The 13,083-nt window shown below is 35.4% G+C and overlaps 1 protein-coding gene across 8 annotated transcripts in view; it reads left to right on the top strand.

Annotated features, from left to right (window-relative positions):
* The window catches only part of Csnk1g3 (casein kinase 1 gamma 3), an 88,680-nt gene that overhangs the window by 32,718 nt on the left and 42,879 nt on the right, over positions 1-13,083 (top strand). For all 8 annotated transcript variants that reach the window (XM_042674362.1, XM_042674359.1, XM_042674357.1 and 5 more), the window contains exons 3-4: positions 1,194-1,234; positions 6,115-6,184. In XM_042674362.1, the coding sequence (XP_042530296.1) occupies positions 1,194-1,234; positions 6,115-6,184 (111 nt within the window). The remainder of the gene's footprint in view (positions 1-1,193; positions 1,235-6,114; positions 6,185-13,083) is intronic.

The raw sequence follows: 13,083 nt of genomic DNA, 5'->3' as shown, positions 1-13,083 counted from the left end.
ACTTAGCATGAATATTACGTTTTTTTTCCTAATAGTTTTTACTCATTTTTATACATAAAGGCATAAAGTCATGTAACTAGTAATTTGCATGAATAAACACTGCTATGGAGAGGTATCAGGTGACACATATATATGGACAAAACTTTGCTGATCTGAATGAAACTTTGCTATTTATCCATTGCTGTATGAAAGGAGGTTAAAGGATATTTTGTAGAAAAGCATTGTATCCATGACTGGTGTTCAGGAGGCGCGTGTGACTCTTGGCGAGGTACTCTCACAGTTTAAAACAAAATACAATCTCTCCCCCTCCCCCCAAGCTGTCACTTTACTATGTTCTTCATGACAAAACTAACTTATACTAATTGAAAATATTGGATATTTGGGAATCACCTTGTAATATTTCTTTTATTCAATTCTTTTAAATGTAATTGTAAAAGTACACATTAGTTTAGCTATTTCTATATGCTAATCACCTCCAAAATTCTACAATAGTCTCCTAATGTTATAGCTACCACTGGAATTTTCTTGATTATAGACACTGCTAAAATTTGCTGTAAATTTTTTAAATTTTTGAAGTGTAATGATGTTAAATCTATCTTGATTTGTCACTCACCTCTTCTTTGTACGTAACAGTCTTCTCAACATTTAGGAGTTTAAATGTTTGTCATGGAAATAATTTGATCGTAAGGTAATGTGTTAGTACCCTTTTTTTTCTCAAACTTGTTAACCTAGTTTTCTAGAGCCATATTTTGAATACTTTTTCCTTGCATGTATAAAAGATTCCAAATCTTTACTTACATATCTGATACATTTCTAGATTAAATGAGCCCTAATAAAACCATATCCTGTAATAATGAAGGATTTAAAATGAGTGATTAGGAGGGGAATTTGAAATTTCTGCTTTTATTTTGGAGTTTTAAAATTTAGCATTCACCTAACTGTAGATTATTTTCTAAATTGTATGTAGTATTCCAAAAACCAGAATCTTTTTATTTTTGTGAGTGAGATTTATTAGTATTATTTTCTACTCTGGAGATGAAATACTAAGCATATCAATTCAAATATTACCTTTTGCTTCATTGAGTAAAGACTTTTGCTTCACTCAAATGTATTCTGTAGTTTTTTAACAGTACAGTTTATATAATTAAATTATAAATGATTAGCAAAATCTGATTTTTTCTTTCTTTTTCAAGGGAAAAATTTATATACAAATGAATATGTGGCAATTAAACTGGTAAGTTCATGTTTCTCATTCTTAATTTTTATTTATTAAATTACATTTTAATTTAAATTTCATATTTATATTTGGGAAGTTTATTTGAAAAGGAAAAATGATGTTGTGTGACTGAATTTTTTTCATTTTTTTATGTGAAAATACTGTACAGAGGGGTTACAATTACATGGGCAAGATAATGAGTACATTTCTTATCAAGCATTGTAGCCTCCTCCTTTGTTTCCCTTTCCCATCCCTTCCCATCCTCTCCCCAACCCCCCCACCGAATCCCCTCCCCTTACCCCCCCACCAAAGTTGTAAAGTGGGACTGAATTTTTTGAGGTCCTTGATATCCTAATTCCTGTCAAGTTCATGATAATGTGTGAGATTCCAGTGTGTTTCTTTGCCACAAAAGCTGTCCTTTATTTTGGCATAACCAAAGAACTGAATATTGAATATTACTGCTATTTTTATTTTAGTTAAAAATTTTAATTAGATGAAAATTCCCAGGATTTTTCTTTCAGATTCAAGTGTTGAGACAAAATGTGTTTTGTGTTCTGGATTCTTTGAACACATACTTTAAAGTAGTTTCTGAAATTTTTTGTATTGGTTCATGAATATCAAAAACTTAACTGCTTGGCTTTTAGAGTTTCACAAATGTTTGATGTGAGTGTGAGGTAATGGGAAAGCCAATACCCATGCACTTTTTCTGAAATTCTAAAAGCGTCCAATATAAGTAGAGAGATCTCTTTTGCAAGAATTTAGACCTAGGAATTGTTTCTGTAAGGCAAACTTTATTGTGGCTTTTCTACAGGCTTGTTTAAAGGTTTAGCTTCATTTTCCCAGCTTTATGTTTCTTGATCTGTGATAGCAGGGTGATGTGAAATTAATGATACAAAGGAGAGAGGCAGGTACTTAGGAAAGAGGCAGGTGGGAGGAATCAGAAAAACTTAAAAGGATCTCTCTGTGTATGTGTTGACTTTGACTTTAGCAAATAGTTTATTTTTAGCAAATAGTTTATTTTTACTTGGAAATAAAGATGCCCAGTAGGTTTATGGTATAAACCATCAGGAGAAACTGGCTGATATACCATTTACATAGATGATTTATGAGATATACATTGGGTAGTTTGTTGTCACTAAGTTTGTAACTATTTTTTTTTTTTTCTTTTTGGGGCAGTTGTGGGGCTTGAACTCCGGGTCTGGGTGCTGTCCCTGAGCTCTTTTGCTCAAGACTAGCACTCTACTATTTGAGCCATAGCTCCACTTCTGGTTTTTGAGGGGCTAATTGGAACTAAGAGTCTCACTGGGACTTTTCTGCCTAGGCTGGCTTTGACCCATGATCTTCAGATCGTAGCCTCCTGAGTAGCTAGGATTATAGGCACTAGCCATTAGCACCCAGCATCACTTTCTTAGAGTTGGAGTCACACTAGTCAGTAAGGAGAATCGGTTCACACAAGCTCTCGAGATCTAAATGTTAAGGAAAGGGTTGATTTCTAATTTTTAGTGAAATATTTTACTATTACAAATCCAAAATGCCTAACTTAGTATAAATAGTGTATAGGCTGTATAGAAAACCAAATTAAAATTGTGTCCTCATGAGTGTGCACATGATTCACAGTGGGAGACCTGTGATGCAGTGCAAGAACTGTACTTGAGTATTTACACGGGTGTGGCTGATTTTTGGCGTTCTTTGTTCCCTGTTGTAGGCTAGTGGACCTGAGCTGGATGAGTTTTGGCATTGGGGTTGGGGTGGTGAGCACAGTCAGAAGCACGACAGCACTTTTTTCTTGGTTATTGGTGTGGCAGCTCTGCTCCTGGACGAGGGCCTGCATGTCAGGGGTTTATCTAATAGGCCAAGTTAGATAAGTCATTGTGTCAAAGCAGGAGCTACTGCTCTAGGCTGACCTTACCGTCTCTCTCAGTTATTGAGTGGTGACTTTTAGGTCCTGTTCTTTCCAGATTTTGAACTGGTTTATCCTGTCTGCACTGATGATGCCCTAGTAAATATTTATTGCATTATCTTCCAGTCTTTATACACATACATCCTTCTTTTGCCCGGGATTGGGGGGTGGGGGTGGGGGGAAGGTGGGATACTTGGGATTGAGCTCAGAGACTTTGGCTTATTAGACAGGTGTTCTGCCAATTCACTCCTTACTTTTTTCTTTTTCTTTTCTTGTTTCTGGTGGGAGTAATGATGCTTGAACTAGAGTCTTGAGTGCTATCACTTAGTATTTTTGCTAAAGGCTGGCACTCTACTACTTGAGCCACAGCTCCACTTTGGGTTTCTGGTAGGTAGTTCGAGATAAGAATCTCATGATCTTTTCTGCCTGGGCTGGATTTGAACTACAGTCTTATTTATCGAGCCTCCTGAGTAGCTATGATTTCAGTCATAAGCCACTCACTGGTGCCTGGCAACTTCTTTGTTTTGTTATTCGTGAGGCTTAAAGTCAGGGCTAGGGCTCTGTCCCTGAGCTTTTCTGCTCAAAGGTAGCATTCTACCACTTTGAGCCACAGCTCCATTTCCGGTTTTCTGATGGTTAAGTCTCACAGACTTTCCTGCCTGGGCTGGCTTTAAACTGCAGTCCTCACATCTCAGCCTCCTGGGTAGCTAGGATTACAGGCATGAGCCACCAGCATCCAGCTTCCTTGGTTATTTTGAAGTAGGATTTTGAGTTTTGCCAGGGCCAGCTTGGGCTGCAGTCCTCCTGCTTGGGTGACCTTTTGACAAAGGCCACTATGTCTGTCATTGTGCTTCCTCTATAGCTTAGGATAATAGGTGCATGCCATAGGGTCTAAGTCATTGATTGAGATGGATTCTCACAACCTTTTACCATCTCAAACTCCCATCTTCCTGATCGCTGCCTCTCAAGTAGCCAGGGTTACAGGCTTGTGCCATTGTGCCTAGCTAGATTTTTAGCTAGATTTTTTTTTTTTAGCTGTATCATTATCATTGGCCTCTCCGCTTGGTAATTATTATTTATTGTTTATTATTTTTCCTTTTAATTATTTTTTCTTCCTGCATTTTTTAGACATTCTTACTTTGCTCTAATCTTTTAAAAAAAACTACAATGATCAGCATTACATATAGAAATTATATTGGAGTAACAATATTTTTAGATCTATGTCTTCATTAGTATTTGGAGTTGACTTATGATAGTCATATTCTCCTCAAATTCATCCAAAATTATATTGGAACAATACAATATTTTCTACATTTTGGTACTTCGTTTGCTATTTGCATTTTTAAAGGTTTTTTTTTTTTAGTTTTATCTATTTCATCTTACTGCAACAAATAATATATAATTTTGTTCAGAACTGGCCATAAAAGTAATACTTTGAAAATATTGTGAATGTATTTTCAAACATATCTGATTGTGGCACTTGTGAAAAATAAAAGCATTAAATAATGTATGATATTGAAAGAGAAACTTACAGTGACTACTCTCAACTCTGTTACTTGATTAAAGTTTTTACATTGCTCTGATGTTACTCTGTTTCAGATTGATAGTTTGTTTCCAGGTAATTTATTAATCTGGCCTTGGTTATTACCTTCACATTTTGTTGTTTTCACTTACATAATAACCAGTTCTTTATTGGTAATAAAAATAACCATCTGTGGCAAGGTGACTTTTGTCATATGGTGGTATAATAATAAAATTTTATTGCTAGTGACATACTGGAATCAACTTTGGATGACTAAACTTAGATCTAGTTTCATCATTTTTTTTCCGAGAGATAAATGTTTAAGTTTCACATGATTATACAAGTGGACAGTTTTTTATATCAAGGCTATGCACTTGTAGATAGTTAATAAGAATCACAGGGATTATGGAATTATGAGGAAGATAAAGTTTCAACTTATTAAGATGAGGGAACAGAAAAGTATAGAAAGGTTAAATAACTTGCCCAAAGTCTCACAACTACTAAGTAGAAGATTGAGAATTCAAACTCAGCATAATCCGGTTTAATGTATGCTCTTAAATACTGTGCTCTTAACTAGCTTGTCTCTCAAGAACTATGCTGATTATTTTAATTATAATTTTAATATTTAAGTTTCCAATGGGGATTTAATTATTTCTTGTCTCATTGATTGTAATATCATTAAGATGTGTCTTGGTGTAATTGCTTTTTTTAGTTATTCCATTTGGAGTTTCTATTTTTCCTGTCTTTGTGGTTTATTATCCTCAGTTCTTGAATTATTATAGTAATTATTTCTTCATATATCACCTGTGTTCATTCTTTTTTCTCCTCCCCTCCTGACAAATGTGTTTTCTGTTTTTTTTTCCTTTAGTATTCTTTTTTTTTTTTTGGCCGGTTGTGGGGGCCTGAACTCTGAGCCTGGGCGCTGTCCCTCAGCTCTTCAGCTCAAGGCTAGCGCTCTACCACTTGAGCCATAGTGCCACTTCCGGCTTTTTCTGCTTATGTGGTGTTGAGGAATCGAACCCAGGGCCTCAGGCATGCAAGGCAAGCGCTCTACCACTGAGCCACCTTCCCAGCCCTTCCTTTAGTATTCTATTCTAATTTTGTGTTTACCTTTCACTTTCCAGTGTCTCCTTTGTTGGATTGGTCAGCTAGGAATCTGAGTTTTTAATTTAGCTATTGTAGTTCTTATTATTTTTATTTATTTTATTGTAAAGATACTATACAGAGGGTTGTTCTTATTATTTTTAAAAATTCTGTTGGTTACTTTGTTATCTTGTCTATTTGTTCTTTCTTACATTTCTTGTATTACCCCATTTTAGCGCAAGTTTGTTTTGTACATGGATCTACTCTTAGACAAAGATGCCTAATTGAGTATTATATTATATAAGAGCAGATACTAAAATTTGTAACATTTGGAATTGGGGCCTAGTGATTTTTAGTAACTTCAATGCTTTTGCTTTTTTGTTGTTTGACTAGGAGCCCATGAAATCCAGAGCACCACAGCTGCATTTGGAATACAGATTCTACAAACAGTTAGGATCTGGAGGTAAAGCTTTCTATTCTTAAAGTTTGAATTAAATAAATTGTCATGGCAATAATCTTTGGTTTCAAGGAATAATATTTTAAAATTGATTGAGTGGTTTCTTGTCACTGTGCTTATGAGAATTTGTCTTACTGTGTCTTTTTTAAAAAAGGGTTTTTTGTGTTACTGGGTTTGAACTCTTGGCCTCAAGCCAGTGTTACACCCCTAAGCCCTCTTACTGTAGTCTTAAACTATAACAAATTTGGAGCTTTTTATGGTGGTGCTAATATTAGTAGAGAACATTATGGAAAAATGCTTAAGAATGTAAGATGCATATAACTTCTATATTCTTAATTTTTTAAGGAATATTATAGCTTTCCAATTGTGGTGGTTTGACTAATAGTCATATAGAAGATAATCACATGCTACTCTTTGGAACTTGTTAATGTTACCGTGTGGTAAATGCTTGTGATGACAATGTGATGACAAGAGTATTCTTTCTGGAGAGACCCAAGTATAATCAGAGATATCCGTATAGGAAAGAGGCAGAGGGGCATGTGCCATTCATAGGAAAGAAGAAGGCGTTGTGACCATGAGGCAGAGACTAGAATGGAACAGCATTGTATCAGTAAGCCCAGAAATGCTTTCATGATTTTATTGGTCCAGGAAGAAGTCTCCAGGTTTTCCTCCTATTGCTACTAAAAGGTTTGTGGCCTTACTTATTAAATACTACCTTGATTTCAGTTTACTGAAACTTGGTTTCAGCCTTCTGGCCTCCAGGCTGTGAAAGGAAAAAAAAAAGTGTTTTAAGCCACCATATTTTTAGTAACTTGAGTATCCCTAGGAAACTAATACAGGTATATATTTTATATAACTCTAAATTTAAATGAGAATGGATGTTTTAAACCATTGGAAAACAGTTGATGGAAAAATTTTTTGTTGAATTTTATACCTCCCATATTAAAGCTTCACATACTCTACTTTTGAGTACTTACTCTAACTAATTTTACTTGTATAGTTTCCCATATATAGATAAGGCATAAAGTTTGTTTATACAGATTTAATAAATTGGAATTTATTCCTATATCTGAAATATAGGATATTCCTGTATCTAGGGTTTCAGATGTTTTCCTCAATGTCTTGAGTCTCTGTGTTCTGCTTCACTTGGTATGTGTATGTAGGTCATTCTCTGGTTAGTCCTTGATAGTAAATAATTCATCATTTTTAGTCTAGGCTAGTAATATTTCTTTTAAGAATTGCTCAGCAAAATAAGACTGAATTTTACTGTTTCCTATTTGGCCCTTTGCTTTCCTTTGGTTTAATCACAGTGAATTTGATTTCCCAAAGCTAGGTCATTTGAACATCCCAGGAGGTGCCAGAATCACAGGGACTGAGCATCGAGAGCAGGGGTTGGTTGTCTGCTGTGAAAGAGGTGTTAGAAGAGGAGCAGGAGAGATAGAATGCAGAGAAGTTAAATACAACAGCTCTCTCTACTAAAGAATGGATGTATTTATTGTTTTAGGCTTTAATAAGTCATTATATTGAATTACAAAAGCACACTTTTACTATTTTAACTTTTTAAAAGCTTTACTTTTAAAAATATTAGAGATACTGATATGAAAGTGAAACATATAGCTACACATCTTTTAGCACTTGAGAGACAGTGCAGATACTCCCATATTTACAGAGCAGTATTTAAATATGTAAGCTGCTGCCCTCCTCTCCTCATCTCCTGAGTTACAGTATCATTTATATGGATTAGAACATGAAGGACTTTGCCTGAAGCTCATCACAATGACTCTGAAAGTCTTAACAAATGTGGTCTTTTTGTTGTGTATTTTATGAATTGTGAATTTTGATATTTTTGTCTTCTTTTTACAAGTAAACTGTGTATTAAAAACACTTTTGAATATCCGTGTGAGACTTCTATTAAAAACTAGAGTACTCCATTGTTTTGGGGAGAAATAGTATCTTTGGAACACTTGCATTTTGGAATTGATTCAAGAAATGGTTATATTTTTAGATTTTCTTAAGCATAGATGAGTCATTTCAAGTAATTTAAACCCTTAATTCTTGTATAGTATATTAAGCTTCATTTAAATAACATCCTGTTCATAGTTTTTTAAAATATGTCATTGATATCGCTGTTTATATAACAAATTGAAAAATAGAAAATGACAAGTGTTAGTGTGGATGTGGGGAGATTTGAACCCTAAACTTGCTGGTGGATTTGTAAAATAGTGCAGACACCATGGAAAACTGATGGTAGTTTCACTAAAAGCTAAACAAAGACCTACCATTTGATGTGGAAAATTCATTTCTGGACATGTGTACATGTGTATGAATATATGTATGTACATGGGGCCTTATGTTTGCTTGGCACATGAGCTCTGCTCTCCAGTAGGAAATGATTAATTCTTAAATAGAAAAATAAACCTGTCTTTCATTAGATATGAAGTTATGATGTAAAATCTCCACATTTCTCACACTTCTGCCATTTTAAGTTTTAAAACATGATGCATTCATATGCAAGCATATCAGTTACATTAACTTGAGTTTATTTCATTCCTGAATAAATAATAAAACTTAAAAATTTTGTACCTCTTAGTTTTATAATTACTTTCTTGTGATTGGGCATATGTTTAATATCTGATTTTAGCGAGATAGAGGTAGGAGGAAAAAATCATTGATGAGACCTTCGCAGTTCATGGAAATAGTGAAAAATGAAGTGTTCTATAAGACTTTCTGACTGTAAAATTCTGCTGTCCACAACCATCAGTATCCAAAGAAAGATAGGCTCGTGGCATTAACCCAATATTTTATATATATAAGAAACTTCACTTGAATTAGTTTCATCAGTTCATGATTTCATTCATAATTCAAAATTTAACTCATTAATTTCATGGATGTATTAAACACATGTTTAATTGGTATTCCTTTACAACTTAAAGATAATGAATTTGTTAAAAAATATAATGTAGCACATTTTAAGAAAGATTTATAAGTTTGTGCCTTAGACAAGTCCTTTCTGGGACTATTTTTCCCTCCACTGGAATGACTTGATTTCTTTTATTTGGGATTAACCTGTTGACTGCTAGTACTTGTAAGTCTGTAACTTTACACCTACTCTCATGTCAGCACTTAATGTTTAGCATTTATTGTGTAGCAACAGCTCCCATTATAAACCTTCAGAGTCTCTGGATGAACTTTACTTTCACTAGTAAGACAGACACAAGGCAAGAAAAGTGATAGTGTTTTACATATTTTGTTAAAAATGGCTTTATTGGCGCTTTTGGTATAAATAACCAGATTCTCAAATACCTTTAACATCCAGACTACTGTGATATTACATGTCCATAGTGTCTAGAACAGAATTATGAAATGGATCATGATATAATTTCTGTTAATGTAGAGTTAGTAGCCATATTTAAAAAATATCCTAATTGTTTACCTTAGAATCCAAAACACACAAGAAAAACACAGAATAATCAACAAAACATTCAAATACACACATACACATACGTATGCTTACAATGAGATTTCTTAAGTAGTTTTTCATTTTAGAAACTTTTGGAAAAAATCCAGTCATTAAGTAAACTAAAATTTATTACTATTTTATTTAGAGCTAATTTCTCCACAGCTTTATTTGGAATGTAGATAGTGAGTCACAGGAAGTAGAGAAGTCCTTTGACAATCCTCTCATTAAAGAACTTCAAAACCTGTTTATTTTTACATCTGATACATAGTTTTTTTATAAGCTTTGATGATCTAGTTTTCTTGTACCCTACAGATCAGAGCCAACTACTTAAAGAATGGAAATGAGTTATTAAGAGTTTGGAAGTTGTTAAATTAAGAACATAACAATAAATAACTTTCAGCAGTATTGAGGAAAAGGAGTTTAAGAAACTCATAGTATCTGCGAGCTGTTGAAAATCCTGGTGGCCCAGAGCTGTTTAAGAAGCTTAATTGTATGGGGCTGGGAAGGTGGCTCAGTGGTAGAGCACTTGCCTTGCATGCCTGAGGCCCTGGGTTCGATTTCTCAGCACCACATAAGCAAAAAGAAAAAAAGCCGGAAGTGGCACTGTGGCTCAAGTGGTAGAGCACTAGCCTTGAGCTGAAGAGATGAGGGACAGCGCCCAGGCCCAGAGTTCAGGCCCCACAACTGGACCGCGCCCCCCCCCCCCCAAAAAAAAAAAAAAAAAAAGAAGCTTAATTGTGGCCAGGATGTGTTTGATAACAGTGGCACTGCAGTTATGGCTTACACCAAGGTAGTGATTTCTAGTGTTAAGGGAAAATGGGGCAAACAGGTATGCTGAGTGTGGGGTATGTATATGTGTTGGTTTGTGTGTTTGTAGTCAATCTTGACATATATATGAGAGACATATATATAAATATATATATAGCAGAATCTTGCTTCTAAAGAGAGGCTCGTATAGTATATGCAGCTTGAACTTGTTTCTTTTCCCCTGTCATTTTTGTACTACCTTTCCTGCCCTCTCCCCCTGCTGCCATGATTTGCTCTCTCACTAATATTCACATGTAACAATTATTGGACATATCCAGTACTCACAAGGTTGAATGAATGGCAACTAGTCACACAGCTAAACTGGTGAATATTGGGAGTCACACTAGGCATACAGTTCAGTGTTTTTTAATCGTCTTCAATCAACAATCAGCAAGAAATTTCTAAAATTCTTTATTAGAAAGAACGGTAAGATTTATTTTGGAAAGATTCCCAGTGTATTAGCTGAAATAATGTAGATTCCGGGGACAACTCAAAAGGTGTAATTCCTTAAAAGAACTAACTCACAGTCCCACAAAATAAACACCAGGAAACAGGTACTTGAAAAGGGACGGGGTCAAAGGGAACAGATGAAGAAGGGGAGAATGTAGTCATAAAATTCAGAGCAAATCCTGCAAAAGAAAGAAAACTGAGGGAAATGGTGGGATTGGGAGGGATAGGAGAGAAGGTTGAAAGAGGTGACGTTGATTGAAATGTATTCATAAACTAGTGGCAACTCCTTTGTACAACTATTTAAAGATTATAAAAATCATAGTTTAAAAGGATTCCCTGGGCTGGGAATGTGGCTTAGTGGTAGAGTGCTTGCCTAGCATGCCTGAAGCCCTGGGTTCGATTCCTCAGTACCATATAAACAGAAAAAGCCGGAAGTGACGCTATGGCTCAAGTGGTAGAGTGCTAACCTTGAGCACAGAGATGCTCAGGGACAGTGCCCAGGCTCTGAGTTCAAACTCAAGAACCGGCAAAAAAATAAATAAAGGATTCCCTGCCACACTTAAATTTTTTTTTTTAAATTAAGTGATGTGCACAGAGAGGTGCTACCATTTCATAAATCAGTAATGAGTTCTTTTTGGGCACTGTTACTCCTTCCTTCTCTCTCTCTGTTTTTCCTTCCCACCCCTTCCTACATGTTGTGTAGTTCATTTTCAGCAGTGTCTACTGAGTACCACTGCTTCATTTGTTTGCCCTTTGTTTCTCTGTTTCTGTAGCTCTCCTTACTCTCAAAGATAGATAAAGGACAAGACAAAAAACCCAAGAAACAAACAAAATATACAAAAAGCAAAAACAGACAATGCTATCCTCACCATCAACAGCAGGGGAAAGAACAAACACGCAAATAAACCACATTTCCAATTCCTGAAATTCATTTCGATAAAATTAACTGATTCTACTTGGCCTGAAATCTGAGATTTACTTGCCTCAGCCTTCCTAATGCTAGGATTATAGGTGTGTATCACCACACCTTACTTCTCTTCCACAGTTACTGGAAAAAAATCAACCAGAAATAAAATAGGTGTTTTTAATGGAGTAACTTAATTCTTCATAAGCAGTATGTAGATATGGTAGGTAATCTTTTATATGTTAGTTTATTGGAAGCCAAGTACAGATGACCTCAGATATATTTGAGGTTTGTCTTACTTGTATGGGTGCATAATGAAATTATACTAATATAGTATCTTAAAAGAAGAAGCTGTATTAGTTCACAATTTCCCTGCCTCTGGAGTCCAGATATGGTCTAGCAAGGTCCCCTATTGAATGTCTCCCCAGGCCAAAGCCAAGGCATGAGCCTGGGATCTCCCTGGACTATCTTCATGTTCACTGGTCTTGCTAGCATTCAGTGAGTTATGGTTACAGGATCGAGGCCTACAATTCCTAGAAGCTTCTATCCTGGCACATCAATTCTTCACAGCATGGTGGTTTGCTTAAGGCTCTATAGGAAAGCACATTTGTTGCTTCTAGTATGTAATTTGTAGTGTTTTTTTTTTTCTTCAGCACTAAGGTTTGAACTCAGGAAGGCTTTGCATTTGTTAGGCAAGTGCTCTACTATTGAGCTACCCTTGAAAATGTAGAGCCTCTTTTTAAAAAGGGTCTGAGTAGGTTAGATTCACCAAAGCACTTACTCTGCCTTTTGATTGACTTACTGATAGGGGCCTTAATTACACACACATACACACACACAAACACATGTATATGTGTATAAATAAATAGTATATATATATATATATATATATATGTATGCATAGATAGGGAGAAATGTGTGTGAGTAGATGCTTGTGTTTGTCTATGTATATATGCATAGAAACATACACACACACATATATATATACATATATAGGTAGCCAAAGAGTAAGATCCCAGGAATTTTGCCCATATTTAAAGGAAGGGGATTTTATAGGGGATTCTTTTTTTTTTTGTCAGTCATGGGGCCTGAACTCTGGGCTTGGGTGCTGTCCTTCAGCTCTTCAGCTCAAGGCTAGCACTCTTGAGCCACAGTGCCACTTCTGGCTTTTTCTGCTTATGTGGTGCTGAGCCCAGGGTCTCATGCATGCAAGGCAAGCACTCTACCACTGAGCCACCTTCCCAGCTCTATAGAGGATTCTTTTTTTTTTTTTTTTTTTACATC

This window comes from Dipodomys spectabilis, unplaced genomic scaffold (assembly GCF_019054845.1).
Source record: "Dipodomys spectabilis isolate Male_0828 unplaced genomic scaffold, ASM1905484v1 ptg000019l, whole genome shotgun sequence".
NCBI classification, from domain to species: Eukaryota; Metazoa; Chordata; class Mammalia; order Rodentia; family Heteromyidae; genus Dipodomys; species Dipodomys spectabilis.
Note: the sequence above shows the minus strand (reverse complement) of the source record. Positions and strands in the feature narration are given on the sequence as shown.